This window comes from Cervus canadensis, chromosome X, assembly GCF_019320065.1.
Source record: "Cervus canadensis isolate Bull #8, Minnesota chromosome X, ASM1932006v1, whole genome shotgun sequence".
NCBI classification, from domain to species: Eukaryota; Metazoa; Chordata; class Mammalia; order Artiodactyla; family Cervidae; genus Cervus; species Cervus canadensis.
In genome coordinates, this window is record NC_057419.1 from 58,058,634 (window position 1) to 58,075,446 (window position 16,813).

At 45.2% G+C, this 16,813-nt stretch overlaps 1 protein-coding gene across 1 annotated transcript in view; it reads right to left on the bottom strand.

Annotated features, from left to right (window-relative positions):
- MSN (moesin) overlaps positions 1 to 4,684 on the bottom strand; it is a 67,297-nt gene extending 62,613 nt beyond the window's left edge. The window contains exon 1 of the mRNA XM_043457889.1: positions 4,407 to 4,684. Coding sequence (XP_043313824.1) covers positions 4,407 to 4,418 — 12 coding nt within the window. The 5' untranslated portion in view covers positions 4,419 to 4,684. The remainder of the gene's footprint in view (positions 1 to 4,406) is intronic.
- Between the last annotated feature and the right edge of the window lie 12,129 nt (positions 4,685 to 16,813).

Genomic DNA, 16,813 nt, shown 5'->3' on the forward strand with positions numbered 1-16,813 from the left:
CTTCTAAGGACCTTAAGTCTTGGAATTCCAGTGAGAGGGACTCCCAGAAGACACAAAGGGACCTAGATATACTGTTGCCAGGTAACATTGTTAGAATAATTTCAGAGTAAATCTAGCTGTCAACTGATCCTATCCAGAGAGAATTGGAATTGGAGTCAGAGAAATAGAACAAATGACCTCTAAATGTCCCTTCCAGCTCTATCATTCAGTACAGCAATCTCCTGAGAGGAGAAAGAAAGAGAAAAGTGAAAACATCCTTAAAACAAGCTACTGTTACAGGCAGCTAGATAATAATGAAGAGTTAGTAGACCTGTGATCCATACCATCTCTGTCACCCACTCACAGAGCAGCCTTCCCTTCTCCAAGCCTAAGATGATAGAATATAGATTAGTTGATACCTTTGAGGGTCCCACAAAGGCTCTCCTGGCCCACTAGCCCATCTTTGTCCAGAGAGCTATTCAAGAAAAAGCCTAAAGGAAATCTCCAAGATGGTTTCTGCTCTACCACCTAAACTTTCACAGAGGGCTAAGTGAACTGGAGAACCAAAGAAGTGGACAGATAGATGCAGGATCCGAAGAGTCAGTCTCTCACACAACCTCCATTCCTGATCCCTTGTCCACCCCTGAAGTCTACAGGCAGGGCTGATTCAAGGGTTAAAAGACTGATATTCTGCCTTCTATTCACCAAGTACCACTTTAGTGCCACTCGAGTGGCTCAAGCAATGCCAGGAATGGCCGGAGAATAAACAGTCCACATGCCCCTGTTAAAGTTTAGCTGAATGCAGACCCTGAAGCTCTCAAATACTTTAAGGAGGTGGTTTCTTTGCATCTGCTCACATGGATGGTCCCATCAATGACCATTTGATCACCTTTCCCTTGACCTGTTGAGCAAGAGCTAAAAACTCAACAAACTGAAGAAGTTTTACCAAGAATGATCCTGTAACTAAGTCACAGATTTAAATCTTAACCTCTCTACTGCATCATTCTAGGTCAGTCCGTCCTATTTGTGGGTCTCACTTTTGCCATGAGAACAATAAATCAAAAACTAAGGAACACCTTGAAAATTCAAAACAATCACTTTTTAGGGAATACAGAGTCCCAAAGACTTTGTGATCTAAGAAAAAGTTAAAGAGAGTAGAGAGGGGAGAAAACTTTTTTTTTTTTTTTTTTTACAACTGTCTTATCATCACCAAAGTATAGATGGCAGTTAATAAGCTTCTGTATTCTGGCTACTTAAAGTAGACTCAGGAAACTGGCGAGTAGAGGCACAGAATACAAGAGTTGGTTGGGGGCAGGGATGCAGAAAGGCATGTTTTAACAGATTTAAAGGGAGCTAGGTGACTAAGGGAGAAAATGGGCTGTAAAAGTGAAACCAAGCCTGGACAGACTGTAGACATGGTTCATATGAATGAATGAATTGATTTTTCCACTATCTTCCTTATCTGTCATGCTCCAGAAGTAGCCTAAAGCACACTAGTTAAGTAGGCTTCCCAGATGGCTCAGTGGTAAAAGAAGCTTCCTGCCAATGAGGGAGACGGAGGAGATGTGGGTTTGATCTCTGGGTTGGGAAGATCCCCTAGAGGAGGAAATGGCAACCTACTCCAGTATCCTTGCCTGAAAAACTCCATGGACAGAGGAGTCTCGAAGGCTATAGTCCATGGGGTTGCAAAGAGTCAGACATGACTTAGTGACCGAGTATGCACACACACACTAGTGAAGAAGGAATGGAAAATAAGGAATTTTCTCCCTTCATTAAAGTTACTAACTGTCCGAAAGTCTGTTCTGTTGGGACTCTGTGGGAGAAGGCGAGGGTGGGATGTTCTGAGAGAATAGCATTGAAACAAGTATATTATCAAGGGTGAAACAGATCACCAGTCCAGGTTGGATGCATGAGACAAGTGCTCAGGGCTGGTGCACTGGGAAGACCCAGAGGGATCGGATAGGGAGGGACGCAGGAGGTGGGATCGGGATGTGGAACACATGTAAATCCATGGCTGATTCATGTCAATGTATGGCAAAAACCACTACAATATTGTAAAGTAATTAGCCTCCAACTAATAAAAATAAATGGAAAAATTTTTTTAAAAAATAAATAAAGTTACTAACTGGTATGCAGTGAACTAGAAGTGTGCCCCTAGACACCTCAACACTGGGATAAGGAATGAGAAAAGTAACAGGAGGCACCTTGTGACACCTGGAACTCTCACCAAGAGACCACACAAATGCCAACGTTAGTTACTCTACCCAAATCATCCACTTCCTTTTATCTAAGGACCAGAAAGCCCTGAAAATAAAGGTCAATTTGCTTTGAGCAAGAGAAGGGGCTCAACTTCAAGAATACTTCATTGAGTGAGAATAGAGGGTCAATGGGATGAGCATCAAGAAGCATGAACCCATCTTGGCTCTGTCATCATGTGCCCTTAGGTGGTAGGTCCTTTCCTGTTAGGCCTAAATATCCTCATTAGTTGAGAGAGAGAGAGAGAGATATCTACTACATAGTGTGTGAGATCCCTTTCAGGTTAAGATTCCTTGGTCTTAACAGGCATAATATAGTTGCTTCTCCTAAGTTTACCTTTCTTTGAAGCAAAAAGCATGGGAAATTCTCCAAAGCTTCCAGTCTATCAAAATTTAGCCCTCTCTTTCCATCATGATTCAAGTTTCAGTCAGTCTGCATAAAAATACTTTCACTACCCTAGGCCTGACCTGCAACAGCTCATACTCCAATCTCTCTCCACAACAGGAAAAAGATCACCATGCTGTCTTCTTTGCCACTTTTCACTGAGATATGGTGGTTTAGATAACTTTGAAATCATTTCCAGGCCCATTAAAGTTGCATTTAAATGAGAGATATTTCAGAACTGAGGGTGAGAGATGCCACATGTGTTGCAGGGCATAGTCAGTTCCCAGAGATCCACATACCTATTTAGGCAAAGACACACCTGAAGAAGAGTCAAGGAGTCAACCACAGAGATAAAACCAAAGAGAGGGTCCTGGAAGGATTTTTATAATCCTCTGTGAGGCAGAGACTGTTCCCCAACTCCCTCTTTTTTTCAAAACCATTCTCTCTCACTTTGTGTGTATGTGGGATAGGGGTGGGGAGTGTGTGGAAAAGCCCCATGTCATAAAACCATGAGCAATGAAAATATAAAAATGGTGGAGTATACATTTGTTGAAAACTTGCTGTTTCTGAAGGACAGGGTTCTGGAAAGGAAAGAATCACTCGGCAGTAAGGCTGGAACACAGCAACGTGGCAACCAAAGCTCAGCACACACCCAAAGTACTGCCCCCCACCCCTTTCTTTCAGGGACCCTCAGTCCTTCCCACTGCTGCTAGTCACCATCTCAGTTCTACAAGGCTCAGGCTGTCCTCAGAAGAAGGGTCAGGCAGAACTGCATAGCCTAATCCAGTGCAACAAGCTGCTTGGCCTAAGAGACTCAAGCCAGGGTGGTCACCCAGCCTTCCAGAGCAAGGGAAGGGCCTCAGCAGCCATTTGGCATGACTTGCACAAAAGCAAGCAGGGCTCATTATTCAGGCACATCCCTCCCCCCTCCCTCCTGGGCATCCGGCCCCCCTAGGCCCCACTCCCAGGAGGCTTCTTCTCTTCTCAAAACAGTGGGGTGGAGACCAGATCCTAGAAGCTACCACCACTCTAGAAAGGTGTGGCCCCACAGAAGAGTCCACACCTCACAGAACAGTCTGGAGTAGACAGGAAGAAATAGCCAGTGAGTAATGGGAAAGGCAGGGATTTGGCGAGTGAAGTGAAGGAAAAAACCAGTCTTCTTCTCAAAGTCTTCTTCCCTCCCTTCAGACTGGTGTCGAGTGAAGTGTTAGTGCGTCTGGGCAAGAGTAAGCGGCCTCAATGAGTCCGTTCACAACTCTCCTCTTCTAGTGGGAAACAGCTGAAGCTGCCTGGGGAGGCTGTGGGAAAGGTGAGTGGGGGTGCGGGATCCGCCCTGAGCAGCTCCCACCCTCCTCCTTGCTTCTGGGTTCCCATGGCCCATCCTGGTCTGAGGCAGCCTGGCCCCATAAAATCGCCAATTCCTGGACTGAGGTAACTGTTTTCCTCCGGATCAGAATTCTCTCCCCTGCGCCCAGGGCCCATCGGGGGTAAAAAGAGACCTTGGGCCCTTAAGGAAACCTTCCTTACTGTGGCATTCCAGACACAAGGAACTAGACTCTGAGAAAGAGGCCGGCCCCGCCCGGCCCACACTTCTACCCCGGGACCCCTCTACACTCCAGGACGCGCCAGAGCCGGACTCCGCCCCTAGCCCTCCCTGCTCCAGGCCTCGGCCGAGGGCGCGGCGGCGCGACCCGACGCGTGGCTGGCCAAGTCCCCGGCCATCAGCGAAGCGCTCCGAGGATCAGCAAGAGCCCCCACGGCCGGCAGCGCCCACCCCAGACACTCACCGTCTTGGGCATGGTGGCGACAAAGGCAGCAGAGTTGGCGAAGTTTGGCCAGGAGCTGTCGGACGGCGCTGAGCACGCAGTACACACGGCTGACTCCGGGGACTGGGGGCTCGGATTGGGTCTCTCTCCAGCGTCGGGACGACTGCTCGGCTTCCTGCTAACGGGCCACGACTTCACAAACCCCACCCAGGAAAGAGCCGCCCCCGTCGCACCGCCCGCTCCTTTATGTGGCCTGGCTTCCGCGCCGCTCCCCGCCCTCGCGCCCGCCTTCTAGCCGGCCGCCAGCCTCGCCCCGCCCAGACCAGCCCAGCCCGGCCACACCAACTACTTGGGGGGGCCTGGCTGGGCCTGGGCGCCTCAGATCCCAGTCCTCACCCAGGCCTGCCTGCCCCCTCTCCCACTCCCTTCACAGACCTTGGCCCTTTGCATCCGGGCCATCCGGCCCCACCCCCCAAGTAGGGCTGGGCCCTAGGCCGCACCCTGGAAAGAGGCTTACAGCCCCGACTGCAACTTTACACTAATGGGAGTTCACTACCTGTCAAAACGGCTCTGACTCTCTGAAAGTTCTTCCTGCGCGTATCTGAACTCTTCTGTGGTTCCGCCTATGAATCTCAACTGAGGCCACACAAATCTACTACTCTCCCAAACAACTCCTGAGAGATCTGAAGATCCCATGTCCCCCTGAAACTTCTCTTCTCTTGGCTAATCTGCCTCAGCTTCTCCAATGCTTCATCAGTTCTCTTCTGTAGAATTCTGTATCACTTTTCCCATCATAGTTTGTCCCCATCTTGCTCAATCCTCATTTTTATCAAAAATGGGCTCCTTTTTCCTATATCTGTCCTCTATTCACTTTCCTTCCTTCAAATCCCAGTCTCCAACTTTTTGAAATCCTGATCCTGTAGCCCCACTGCAACACATTTACTCATATCTGATTCACTTTCTGATAATTCCACCAGGTTAGATGCACCCCAGTCCATTGCTTTGAGATATGTCTGCCAGAACCCTTCCTGCTTCTTGTCAGGGTCACAGAATCCCAGCATAGAGATGTTCTAGACTGTAACAGTCATCTAGTTAAGTCTGAGCTTTAGCTTGAAAGTGACGGGCCATAGTTATCCTTTCTCATATCCACTGGTAACTCTGTGGAGGCATGGTCTGAGTATTTTTTGTGAGGTAGGCCAATGTATACCTCAGGGATGATGAGCCAGCTTGGGGCAGTGAAAAAGATATTTGGGAGGGATGGTCACGACCCCTGGATTTTTGTCATAGCTTTGCCATTAACTCCCTCTCTGACCACTATGTAGCCTTGGGTAAGCCCCCTCCCCTCTCTGGGCTTGAGGTTCCCCTTCTGTAACAAGAAAGGGCTGAACTCTTGGGCTTCCAAGGTCCTTTCCCAGTCTGACGTTATAAAAGGATGAGAAAGGAAGTAAACTTCCTAGGACAATAGATGAGTCTAGCAGTGTTGCATAAGGACTGGTTTTGCATTGCTCTCAGGAATCAACAGCCCTATTCTCTACGCCTCTGCTTTCCCAGCTCAACGGGGTCCGTGTGTCAATGTGCCTCAGCTTCTCCCACTGCTGTCAAGACTCATTGATAAGTGTTAGGGTAAGCAAAGTTCCCTGCCCAAACCATTTTCTGGAGCTGAGCAGTTGACCCAAGGAAGAGCAGCACACCCCAGAAAGCCTCAGCAGCATGGGTAGCAATGACATCAATCACATTCCTTGACATTGCAGTGACCCTTTTCCTCCAGGAGTTCAAGGAACTCACTGATTCCTTCATTCATATTCTAGAGCCTGCAGGGGCCTAGGCTAAGTGCTTAAAAGGGAAGGGGAAGTTGATTGGAAACTCCAACTTTCATTATCCATCCTGGAAAGTGGAAAGTCCCTGTGTGTCATTCCCCACATGCCATGCCCCAAACACACATACACACACACACACACACACACACACACACACACACACACACACACACACGAGACAGAGAGAGAGAGAGAGACCTGGCTAGGGAATGTCAAGCATCTGAACACAGTATTAAAAGGGAAAAAGAGACTCAGGAGTTCAAGTGAGGGGAAAGAAGTCAAAGGACTCGGACGTTAAGGAGGTTGATGGAAAGAGAGGCTGAGAGAGGAGGAGGTGGTTGTCCCCCTGGGGAGGAGAAAGGTGGGGAATGGAAGGAAAACAGGCTATCAGTGAGTGTTTAGTCTAGCCCCCATTCAGGTCAAGGGAACTGAGGATTTAAAAGAGGAAAGAACTTACTCAAGATCTGGCAACCAGTGTGGAGAATGGATTCAGAAGTAATAGAGAAGACGAAGAACTCAGTTAAGCTGTTTCCGTAATACAAGCAAGAATTCTTGAAGACTAGAACCAGAAGAGTAGTGCTGCCCCTACTTTATCAGATAGAAACTTGGTATGGTGATTACAGTCAAGCAACTGAACATTGTTTGAAGGTTAGACTTGAAACCTCCTGGCTAGGAGAGACCTATATTTGATATCTCCATGTCTCCAAAGCAGAGCAGAGGAAGCTGAGGTGCTCTCTTGTTTTTCAGGATGGCCATCGAAACACACCTTTGTTTTTACCTCTTTGTAAAATATGTCATGCCTGTATGGCCAGAACTTCTGATCCCTCCCACCCACCCTGCACCCTACCATGATCCCATGTGAATTGAGTTAGCTCAATCTTCTTGGGGCCAAAGTAATCTCAACAATTAGGTTCAGATATGATGAGGTTTATGCCAGTGTTTGTAGAGAGGAGACATGAAAATAAGGGCTAAACATCCCCTCATATGTTGGCTGGCTAAGGGAAGTAAGAGGTATGAAGACACCTGGGTTTTTAGAAGAGCTAAATTCAAAGTTCAAGGAGGAACAGGCAATTTTTTTCAAGCAGTAAAACTAGATGAAAGGCAGTACAGGGACATTCTGAAAGTGGAATCCAATGAAGCTGGGTGGAGGTGTCTGAATCAGGAGTAGGAGATACAAAAGGAGAAATTTGACCTGAGCTCTAGGTCCGTACATGGAGTCTAGTGGAAAGGCTCAGTATTCCTAGGGCACTGGGACTGTTCCAGAGCTGCAGCAAGTCTGGATGCGAGAGTTAAGAAACGGCAAGCAGGAACTGCATAAGGCTGATTTATGTGAAAGCCTATGTCAAGCTCAAGAGAGAAATGAGATTGAACTTGTAATCACCTCCCACTCAAGATATAAGCTCACTGCAGTAAACAAGCTTCTGCATTCTAAATTGCATTCCTCTTTCAGAGGACACAATAGTGCAGGAGAGGCAATATCAGAGAGTCACTAGGTAGGCAGCAGTCCTGAATGCCAGGAGTACCTTGAATAAAGAAGCCCTCCCCCTCCTCCACCCAGTTCATTGGATGGTAAACAGTTGAAAGTTTCCCATCATTCAGAGGGTTGCTTTTCATTTTCATCACTGTTAGAAAGTCCTCTTTACATCTAAATTTAATTTCTTCAGCTTAACTCTACACAATTGCTCTTGGCTGATGCTTGAGTAAGGAATTAACTGAGCCTCTGAGTTGCTCTTCTTCATTCATAGAAGAGATATGTATCAGAGAGATGAGGACAAACATAAGCTTGAGGCTACACACTCCAAGTCCTTCTCTCTCTCTTAATTCCCTTGGATCAGCAGCCCAAGCATTAGGCTAGCTGTGCCCTTTACACAAACCAGAAAATAACAGAAAAATATACTCTTGTCTCCCCAAAGGGAAGAAGTCCTCTTGGTATAATATGGCTGAGATTAAAAACTGAGCAGTAGAGAAATCTTGCTTTTAACCATCTTACACCTACTTCTTGGAAACAAAAACTAGAGTTTGGGTTGAATATTTATTATTAATCATACTAATGGACCACAATGAGAGGGAAAAAAATTTCTCTCTGGCTCTGCTTCTTAGTAGTAAGGCTGGAAACTTTTTTGAGAGCTTTCCCTCCCCTCCCCCAGCCAGCCAATATCAATTCAATTTGAGCCAGTGCCATCTTAGAATATGAAATTACCCCTGCAGAGAGGGTCTCCCAGTTTCCCAGTGGAGTCATTAGCTCTCAGCCCTGTCCCCAGCAGCCAGTGACCAGCAACCACACCTATGTGGCCGGTCTGCCTATGGGCCCCAGAGAGAAAACAGCCCACTGAGCACATGGCCTTCCTTCCATGAACAACCTACAATTCAAACGTGATACACTTAGAAGGAAACTATCCATCTGTGCATCCTTCCCATGCCTCCAGCAGTGATCAGGTGTCTGCTAGGTACCTGGTTCTCTGTGAGGCTCTGCAAGGGATACTCACCCTCTTCCTCCCCAGGAACTCTCCTTCCCAGTGGCTCTGTATCTGTTGGTGGTTTTGCTGTTAGCACTGTCCTTTGTGTGCACGATGTCATCATCTTTAACTTTCCTCTGCCTGCCCCCTACCATCTGGTCACCAAACCCTGCTGTCTGTCTGTCTGTTCTTCATAGCTTCTCTCTCCCCATCTACACTGCCAGTGCCCTGTGTCAGTCCTCACTGACTCCCTGGTCTCCCTGACTTCAGGCTGCAGTACCAGGCTATCCTCCACATGGTCACTCTGGCAATCTTCAGAAAGGCAGCCTTCACCTGTGCTCAGAAATATCCGATGACCCCTCCACCCAATATACACACACCCTAACCTTTGCAGGTTTCTCTTGCTCCCACAGCTCCTCAGCAAAGCTCTACTCCTCGAGCCAGGCTAGTCTCACTGCATACACACAGCCCTGTGTGCTTGCTCTTGTCTCTGCACAAAGCTCTCCATTGATCTTTCCTGCCCACCTTGTGCTCTCTGCCTCTCCCCAGCTCTTGTAGTGCCTGAGTCTGCAGTGCTTATGTGGCCTCCATCCCACACCAAGCTTTGTCTTGTCAGCTTCTGCTTTTTCTCTTTTTTTCCTCCGTTCCAGGCTGGGCTGTAGTTGTTCCCAGAAAGGAATCACACTTTGTTTTCCATGAGGAAGGAGCACAGCATATTTCCAAGGTATCTTTGAAGCTCAGGATAGATTGCCTAGCTAAAGAGAGAGATCTGCTATTCTATTTCCAGTCCTACCGGCCTATCAACTGCTCTTATGCTCAGATTCTCTAAAGGCCCAAGTTTTCCCTTACATTACCTCAGGTTCTCCTGTTAGGAGACAAGACCAATGAACAGAGCCTCCTATTCCTATCTTGTTACTCCTTCTCCACTCATTCACAGCTCTGTGTGTATGGAGGAGGTGTGCATGCTTTACTACCACTCTATCTTAGGGAAACACTATTGTTCACAAAAAGGCATCTATAAGGACATTTACTGTAATACTATAATAATCCATCACTATGGGGCTGATTATAGACATGGTACATCTGTACAACAAGATGTTATTCAGCATTTAAAAGCAGGAACTACTCTGAAAAGAGATTTTATTATTATTATTATTATTAGTAGTAGTAGTAGTAGTATTTACTCTGAAATCACAGAAAGATATGAATAGTATGATACCATTTATGAATTAAAATACCTGTATATTTCTAGATATGTCACCCTGCTTAGTTAACATATGCAGAGCACATCATGCAAAATGCCAGGCTGGATGGAGCACAAGCTGGAATCAAGATTGCCGGGAGAAATATCAATAACCTCAGATAGGCAGATGACACCACCCTTATGGCAGAAAGCAAAGAGGAACTAAAGAGCCTCTTAATGAAAGTGAAAGAGGAGAGTGAAAAAGCTGACTTAAAACTCAACATTCAAAAACACTAAGATCATGGCACCTGGTCCTATCACTTCATTTCAAATAGATGGGGAAACAATGGGAACAGTGACAGACTTTATTTTCTTGGGATCCAAAATCACTGCAGATGGGGACTGCAGTCAAGAAATTAAAAAGACACTTGCTCCTTGGAAGAAAAGCTATAACAAACCTAGATAGTGTATTAAAAAGCAGAGACATCACTTTACCGACAAAGGTCCATATAGTCAAAGCTATGGATGGATGTGAGAGCTGGATATAAGGAAGGCTGAGTACCGAAAAATTGATGCTTTTGAATTGTGGTGTTGGAGAAGACTCTTGAGAGTCCCTTGGACAGCAAGGAGATCCAACCAGTCCATCCTGAAGGAAATCAATCCTGAATATTCATTGGAAGGACTGATGCTGAAGCTCCAATACTTTGGCTACCTGATACAAAGAGCTGACTGGTTGGAAAAGACCCTGATGCTGGGAAAGATTGAAGGCAGGAGGAGAAGGGGATGACGGGATGAGATGGTTGGATGGCATCACCAACTCAATGGACATGAGTTTGATCAAGCTCCGGGAGATGGTGAAGGACAGGGAAGCCTGGCATGCTGCAGTCCATGGGGTCACAAAGAGTCTGACACAACTGAGCAACTGAAAAACAACAACAAATATGTTTATATTTGTAAGTTCCCAGAAAGGAGGAAAGATGTATGGCAAATTTATACTGGTTGCTACCTCTGGAACAGGGACTGGGATTAGAGTGGAGAGCAAAAGAAGAATTTTTACTTCTTAATGTATGTATTACTATATTAGGAATTCCCTTGTAGCTCAGCTGGTAAAGAATCTGCCTGCAATGCAGGAGACCCCGGTTCAATTCCTGAGGCAGGAAGATCCCCTGGAGAAGGGATGGGCTACCCACTACAGTATTCTTGGGCTTTCCTGGTGGCTCAGACGGTAAAGAATCCACCTGCATTGCGGGAGACCTGAAGAGCCTGACAGGCTACAGTCCATGGGGTCACAAAGAGTTGGACATGACTGAGTGACTTTCACTTTTTCTATATTATTTGATTTTCTCAATGAGCATGAATCAAATGGCAGAAAAGAAAGAAAGATGAGTAGGAGGAGGAAGAGTAGAAGGAACAGAAAAATCTGGGAGAAAATGTGGATAGCTTGGATAGTCAGGATGCAAAAAGTTTATGACAAGCCCGACTGATGGTAAAGATTAAAAGGAAAACAGATATAAAGGTTGTGTGTGTGTGTGTTAGTCACTCAGTCTTGTCTGACTCTATGCAAACCCATTGACTGCAGCCTGCTAGGCTCCTCTGTTCATGGGATTCTCCAGGCAAGAATACTGGAGTAGGTAGCCATTCCCTTCTCCAGGGGATGTTAACGACCCAGGGGTCGAACCTGGGTCCCCTGCATTGCAGGCAGATTCTTTTACCATCAGGGAAGCCCTGTAAAAGTTGCCAGTTCAGTTCAGTCCCTCAGTCTTGTCTGACTCTTTACAACCCCATGGACTGTAGCACACCAGGCCTCCCTGTCCATCACCAATTCCCAGAGTTTACCCAAACTCATGTCCTTTGAGTCAGTGATGCCATTCAACCATCTCATCCTTTGTCATCCCCTTCTCCTCCCTCCTTCAATCTTTCCCAGCATCAGAGTCTTTTCAAATGAGTCAGTTCTTCACATCAGGTAGCCAAAGTATTGGAGTTTCAGCTTCAGCATCAGTCCTTCCAATGAATATTCAGGACTGATTTCCTTTAGGATGGACTGGTTGGATCTCCTTGCTGTCCAAGGGACTTTCAAGAGTCTTCTCCAACACCACAATTCAAAAGCATCATTTCTTCGGCACTCGGCTTTCTTTATAGTCCGACTCTCACAATCTACATGACTACTGGAAAAACCTATGCTTTGACTAGACAGAGCTTTGTTGGCAAAGTAACTTATCTGCTTTTTAATAAGCTGTCTAGGTTGGTCATAACTTTTCTTACAAGGGATAAGCATCTTTTAATTTCATGGCTGCAGTGACCATCTGCAATGATTTTGGAGCCCCAAGAAATAAAGTCTGACACTGTTTCCACTGTTTCCCTATCCATTTGCCATGAAGTGATGGGACCAGATGCCATGATCTTAGTTTTCTGAATGTTGAGTTTTAAGCCAACTTTTTCACTCTCCTCTTTCACTTTCTTCAAGAGGCTCTTTAGTTCTTCTTCACTTTCTGCCATAAGGGTGGTGTCATCTGCATATCTGAGGTTTCTGATATTTCTCCTGGCAATGTTGATTCCAGCTTGTGCTTCATCCAGCCCAGTGTTTTTCTCATGATGTACTCTGCATATAAGTTAAATAAGCAGGGTGACAATATACAGCCTTGATGTACTCCTTTCCTGATTTGGAGCCAGTCTGTTGTTCCATGCTCAGTTCTAACTGTTGCTCTTGACCTGCATATAGATTTCTCAGGAGGCAGGTCAGTTGGCCTGGTATTCCCATCTCTTTAAGAATTTTCCGCAGTTTGTTGTGCTTGGGTCCAAATAATCAACCTCATGAGGAAAAGATGGTAAAGATGTGACTTAGCAACAGTGTGGCTCAAAAGACCTCTGAGGTTTTACTTTTAATAAACTACATGAATGTTAGCAGTGAGCAGTAGTTACCAGGAGACTTAATTCAAACTCATAAGGCTAATGTTTAGGGGAAAAGGGACAGTCCTGCCTTTTGCTTCTCTGGCCAGAACCCATCTGAGGAGAGTATGCTTCCATGCACCCCTGTTTAAGGGGGAGACACACACACACTCGGTTATATATATCCATGTGAACTAGCTGGGGAGGGAGCTGGGACCAGGACACATGAAGAATAGTTGGAGGATGTGAGGTTGATGGACCTTGGGAAGATTCAGGAGGATGTTATCTATGTCTTTGGACTGCTAAATGCCCACCTTAAGAAATAAGGAACAGATGGACCCCTTATGGCCCCAAAGGGCAGAACTTGGAGAAAGCTATGATGTGATGCAATGAAGAAGGTTCTTATGGTTATGTCTATCTAAAACTGTTGAGGGCCACTCAGTGAGTACTGAAGTCATATTTGGGAATGTGTGAGCAAAGGTTGGATGACCTCACACTCCGCGAGGTTAAAAAGGAGATTCATATACTCTGAAAGTCTATGAAACCAGTGTGTTAAGGTGGCTCAGATGGTAAAGAATCCACCTGTGATGTGGGAGACCGGGGTTTGATCCCTGTGTTGGGAAGATCCCCTGGAGGAGTACATGACAACCCACTCCAGTGTTCTAATGAGGTTGTAAAAAGAGTCGGACACGACTGAGCAACTAAGCACAGCATAGAACACACACACACAAAAAAAAACTCAAGTGAAAATGGGGTTATTTTCAAATCATTTTATTCATGCTTAAGAAAAACTTATGTAGACTTAGGTAGACAAAGTAGATATCAATCATTATTTGACAGAAAAGGTAACTGAAATTCAAAGAAATTTACAGCACTTGACCATGATCACATTACAGATAAAGACTTGAAATTAAGTCATTTAATTTTATTATTCATCTAATCCATTTTTTAAAATTCATTCATTAAACATGTGTGTGTGTGCTTACTACACGCAAGGCACTGTACTAGGCCCCAGGGATGTAGCCATGAAAAGATGGAAGAAGTCCCCACTCTCACAGAGCTCATTGCCTGGTGGGAGAGACAGAGAAGAAATCTATTATAGAAATAATGTGTTCTTTCCACTAGTCCCCACATCCTAAGTGTTGAGTTATGAGAATCAAAGTTTTCATCTCAGCCGGGCCAATTGAAATCACTGGCCCATCATGGAAAGCTTCTTTGCTCTGAAAAAGGAGCCCATAGGTGAATGAAAAAGGAACAGAGGGAAGGATGACTCAGGGATTTGAACAGACTCTTCCCCTCATTACTGACTGAGACATCCATAACAGTGCTGCTCAACACCTTCTGCTGATGGCTTTATGCATTTATATATGCATTAAGCCATTTAATATTATTATTCATCCATTCATTTTATTCATTCAGAAAATGTGAACGCATATCTGCAGCATATAGAGATATGTACATGTACAGCAACATAGCAGCATGATTTTTTTGTATGTATATAGAAGAGAGAAAGAAAGTGCCACTTGGAATGCAGCATGAGATAGTGTAAAAGAGCACTGAATCTGAAGTTAGAAGACCTGGTTTTAGCCTCAGTTTTGTCATTTACTAGTTTGATAAATTTAGGCAAATTAATTGGTTAACCCTAAGCCTCAGTTTCCTCATTTGTAAAAACTGAGATAATAGCAATTGATACCATCCAGGATTGTTGTCAAGAAGCTATATAATGTTGAATATAAGAAGTGTTTTTGCAAACCATAAGGTGCTTGCATATGGAAAAAAGATTATCATAGCTATGTATATTTGGGGTAGAGATGTAGGTTCCAGGGTTTTCCTGGGCCCAGATGTTCCTCTGTTTGGTCATATGTGTATTGTCTATATGTTCCCATACTTGCCTGTTTATATGTCTATTTGCATGTATGTGTGTGTATTTCCAAGTCAGTGACATGTAGATTCACTTTTTCTTATTCCTTAATCCATAGTCTCAGACCAGAAAACATTCTAACCTTCTTTTATCTGAGAAATGCGTCTCAAACATCCCTAACTATATTTTGAGAGTGCTTCCCCTTCTTCCCACTCCTCCCCACAAGGCACTTTACTTATGTTCAACCCAGCCATGTGTATACATGCAGATGAGAGCCTTATGCAGATATTTCTAAGTGAAGAAAATGCAGGGCCTGCCTTCCACTGGGTTGAACATGCCTCTCAGAACCAGACATGTCATATGTTCCTGGACACCCCCCCTCAAGTGGCACCAGAGGATGTGCTGCTGTTGGGTGTAATGCCTCAGGGGAAAAGGAGGAGCTATTTTCCACTTCCCCTCACATACATATCACTCACCAACCCTTTCAGCCTCTCCTCTCCAAAGTTTTGGAATTAGGGGATTGAAATGTCTGGCTCTACTTTCCTCAGATCTGCAAAGCCTCAAATGTGCTGCCAGATGTCCCAAGACCTCCAGTCAATTATTCTGAGTTTCAGAGTGTTTGGGAGAAGCGAGAGAACCCTGTGTTTAGCTCACAGAAATGCTAAATCTTAGAACTGGCTTGATCTTCATCACTGCCTAATGCCACCTCTCTCAGATCCTTATGAAAGGATGAAAGCAAATCAGAATCCTGAAATATCACACCTTTAACATCATCTAGGCTACATGTCCCCATTTTATATGTGAGAACATAAAGCCCAAGAGAAGTGAATGAACTTGCTCAAGGAAAAATCTAGCTCTCCTGATTCTCAGGCCAGTGTTCTTTCTGCTGGATCTCCAAACTCAAGAGCAATAAGGGTCAAACAAGTCAGTAAAAAAGAGAAAAGATCCTATGGTTCTGTTGCATTGGGGACATCTCCTGGAAATAGAAGCTGAGTGGTTCTTGGGGACGGGAGTAAATGTACAGAAACAGGCTTATGAGTCTCTCTGCAGAGATTAAACCTGGACAAAGTACCTACTATGGCTCAGGGCAATATCTGAAACCCAGGAAAAATGTGGGCTCTCTTGTCTAGCACCTGATCTGGAAACTGAGTAGGTCTTATTCCTCCCAGTATATGAATTCCAGATCTGCATCCAAAACTCCTGAAGTCAAAGATTATGACTTGGATTCTCTCCTGATCTCCCAGAAACTTGCCCAGCTCTAGGCCTTCTGATTGATAATGCTTGCTGTAGAGATGAGATCATCCTGGCTTCCCGGGCAAAGACCTTTGTCTCGATCCGTCCTTGAGCTGCAAGTACATTGGCCCTTGGGTGCTCCACATTCTCATTGTCCCCACCTTCAAGGGAGTTGAATCAGCAGGGCTCATGGGGTGGCCTGCTAGTCTAGGGGGTCTGCTTCTCATCCCTGTGACTCTTACCTCATAGACCACATGGAGAATGGAGATGGAGGTAATGAAACCCCTTCATCTCATTGCTTTTATTTGATTACTTCTATGAGGTTCTCTGCTCCTACTTGAGCTCTCCCACTCTCTAGAAAAGGCTGGACTTGGGCTACTTCCACTTACCATTCAGGGTCATACTTTTTCCACTTTGGGGCCTTTACACACGCTGTTCCTTCTGCCTTGTAAACTCTTCTTGGAACACTCTTCCTCTAGCTCATAGCTGGCTCCTTCCTTTACTTTAGGTCTCAGTTTAAATATAATTTCTTCCTTTTGTCCATTATTTCTAAAATAGAATGACCTCTGCCCTCCTCTGTCCCAAAATCCTTTCTTCTCAATCTCAGAGATTTGTTTCCTTAGCACTTATTATAGTCTGCAATAATACATTTTATCTATATATTTATTTGTTAAATGTCTACCTCTCTCTGCAGTAGGAAGAATAACAGAATAATGCCCCCCAAAGATGTCCACATCCTAATCACCTGTGAATATTTTATGTTTGTGCTAAGTTGCTTCAGTCGTGTCTGACTCTTTGCTACCCAATGGACCATATCCCACCAGGCTCCTCTGTTCATGGGATTCTCCAGGCAAGAATACTGGAGTGGGTTGCCGTGCTCGCCTCCAAGAGATCTTCCCAACCCAGGGATTGAACCTGTGTCTCTTACATCTCCTGCATTGGCAGGTGGGTTCTTTATCACTAGCACCACCTGGGAAACCCATGAATATGTT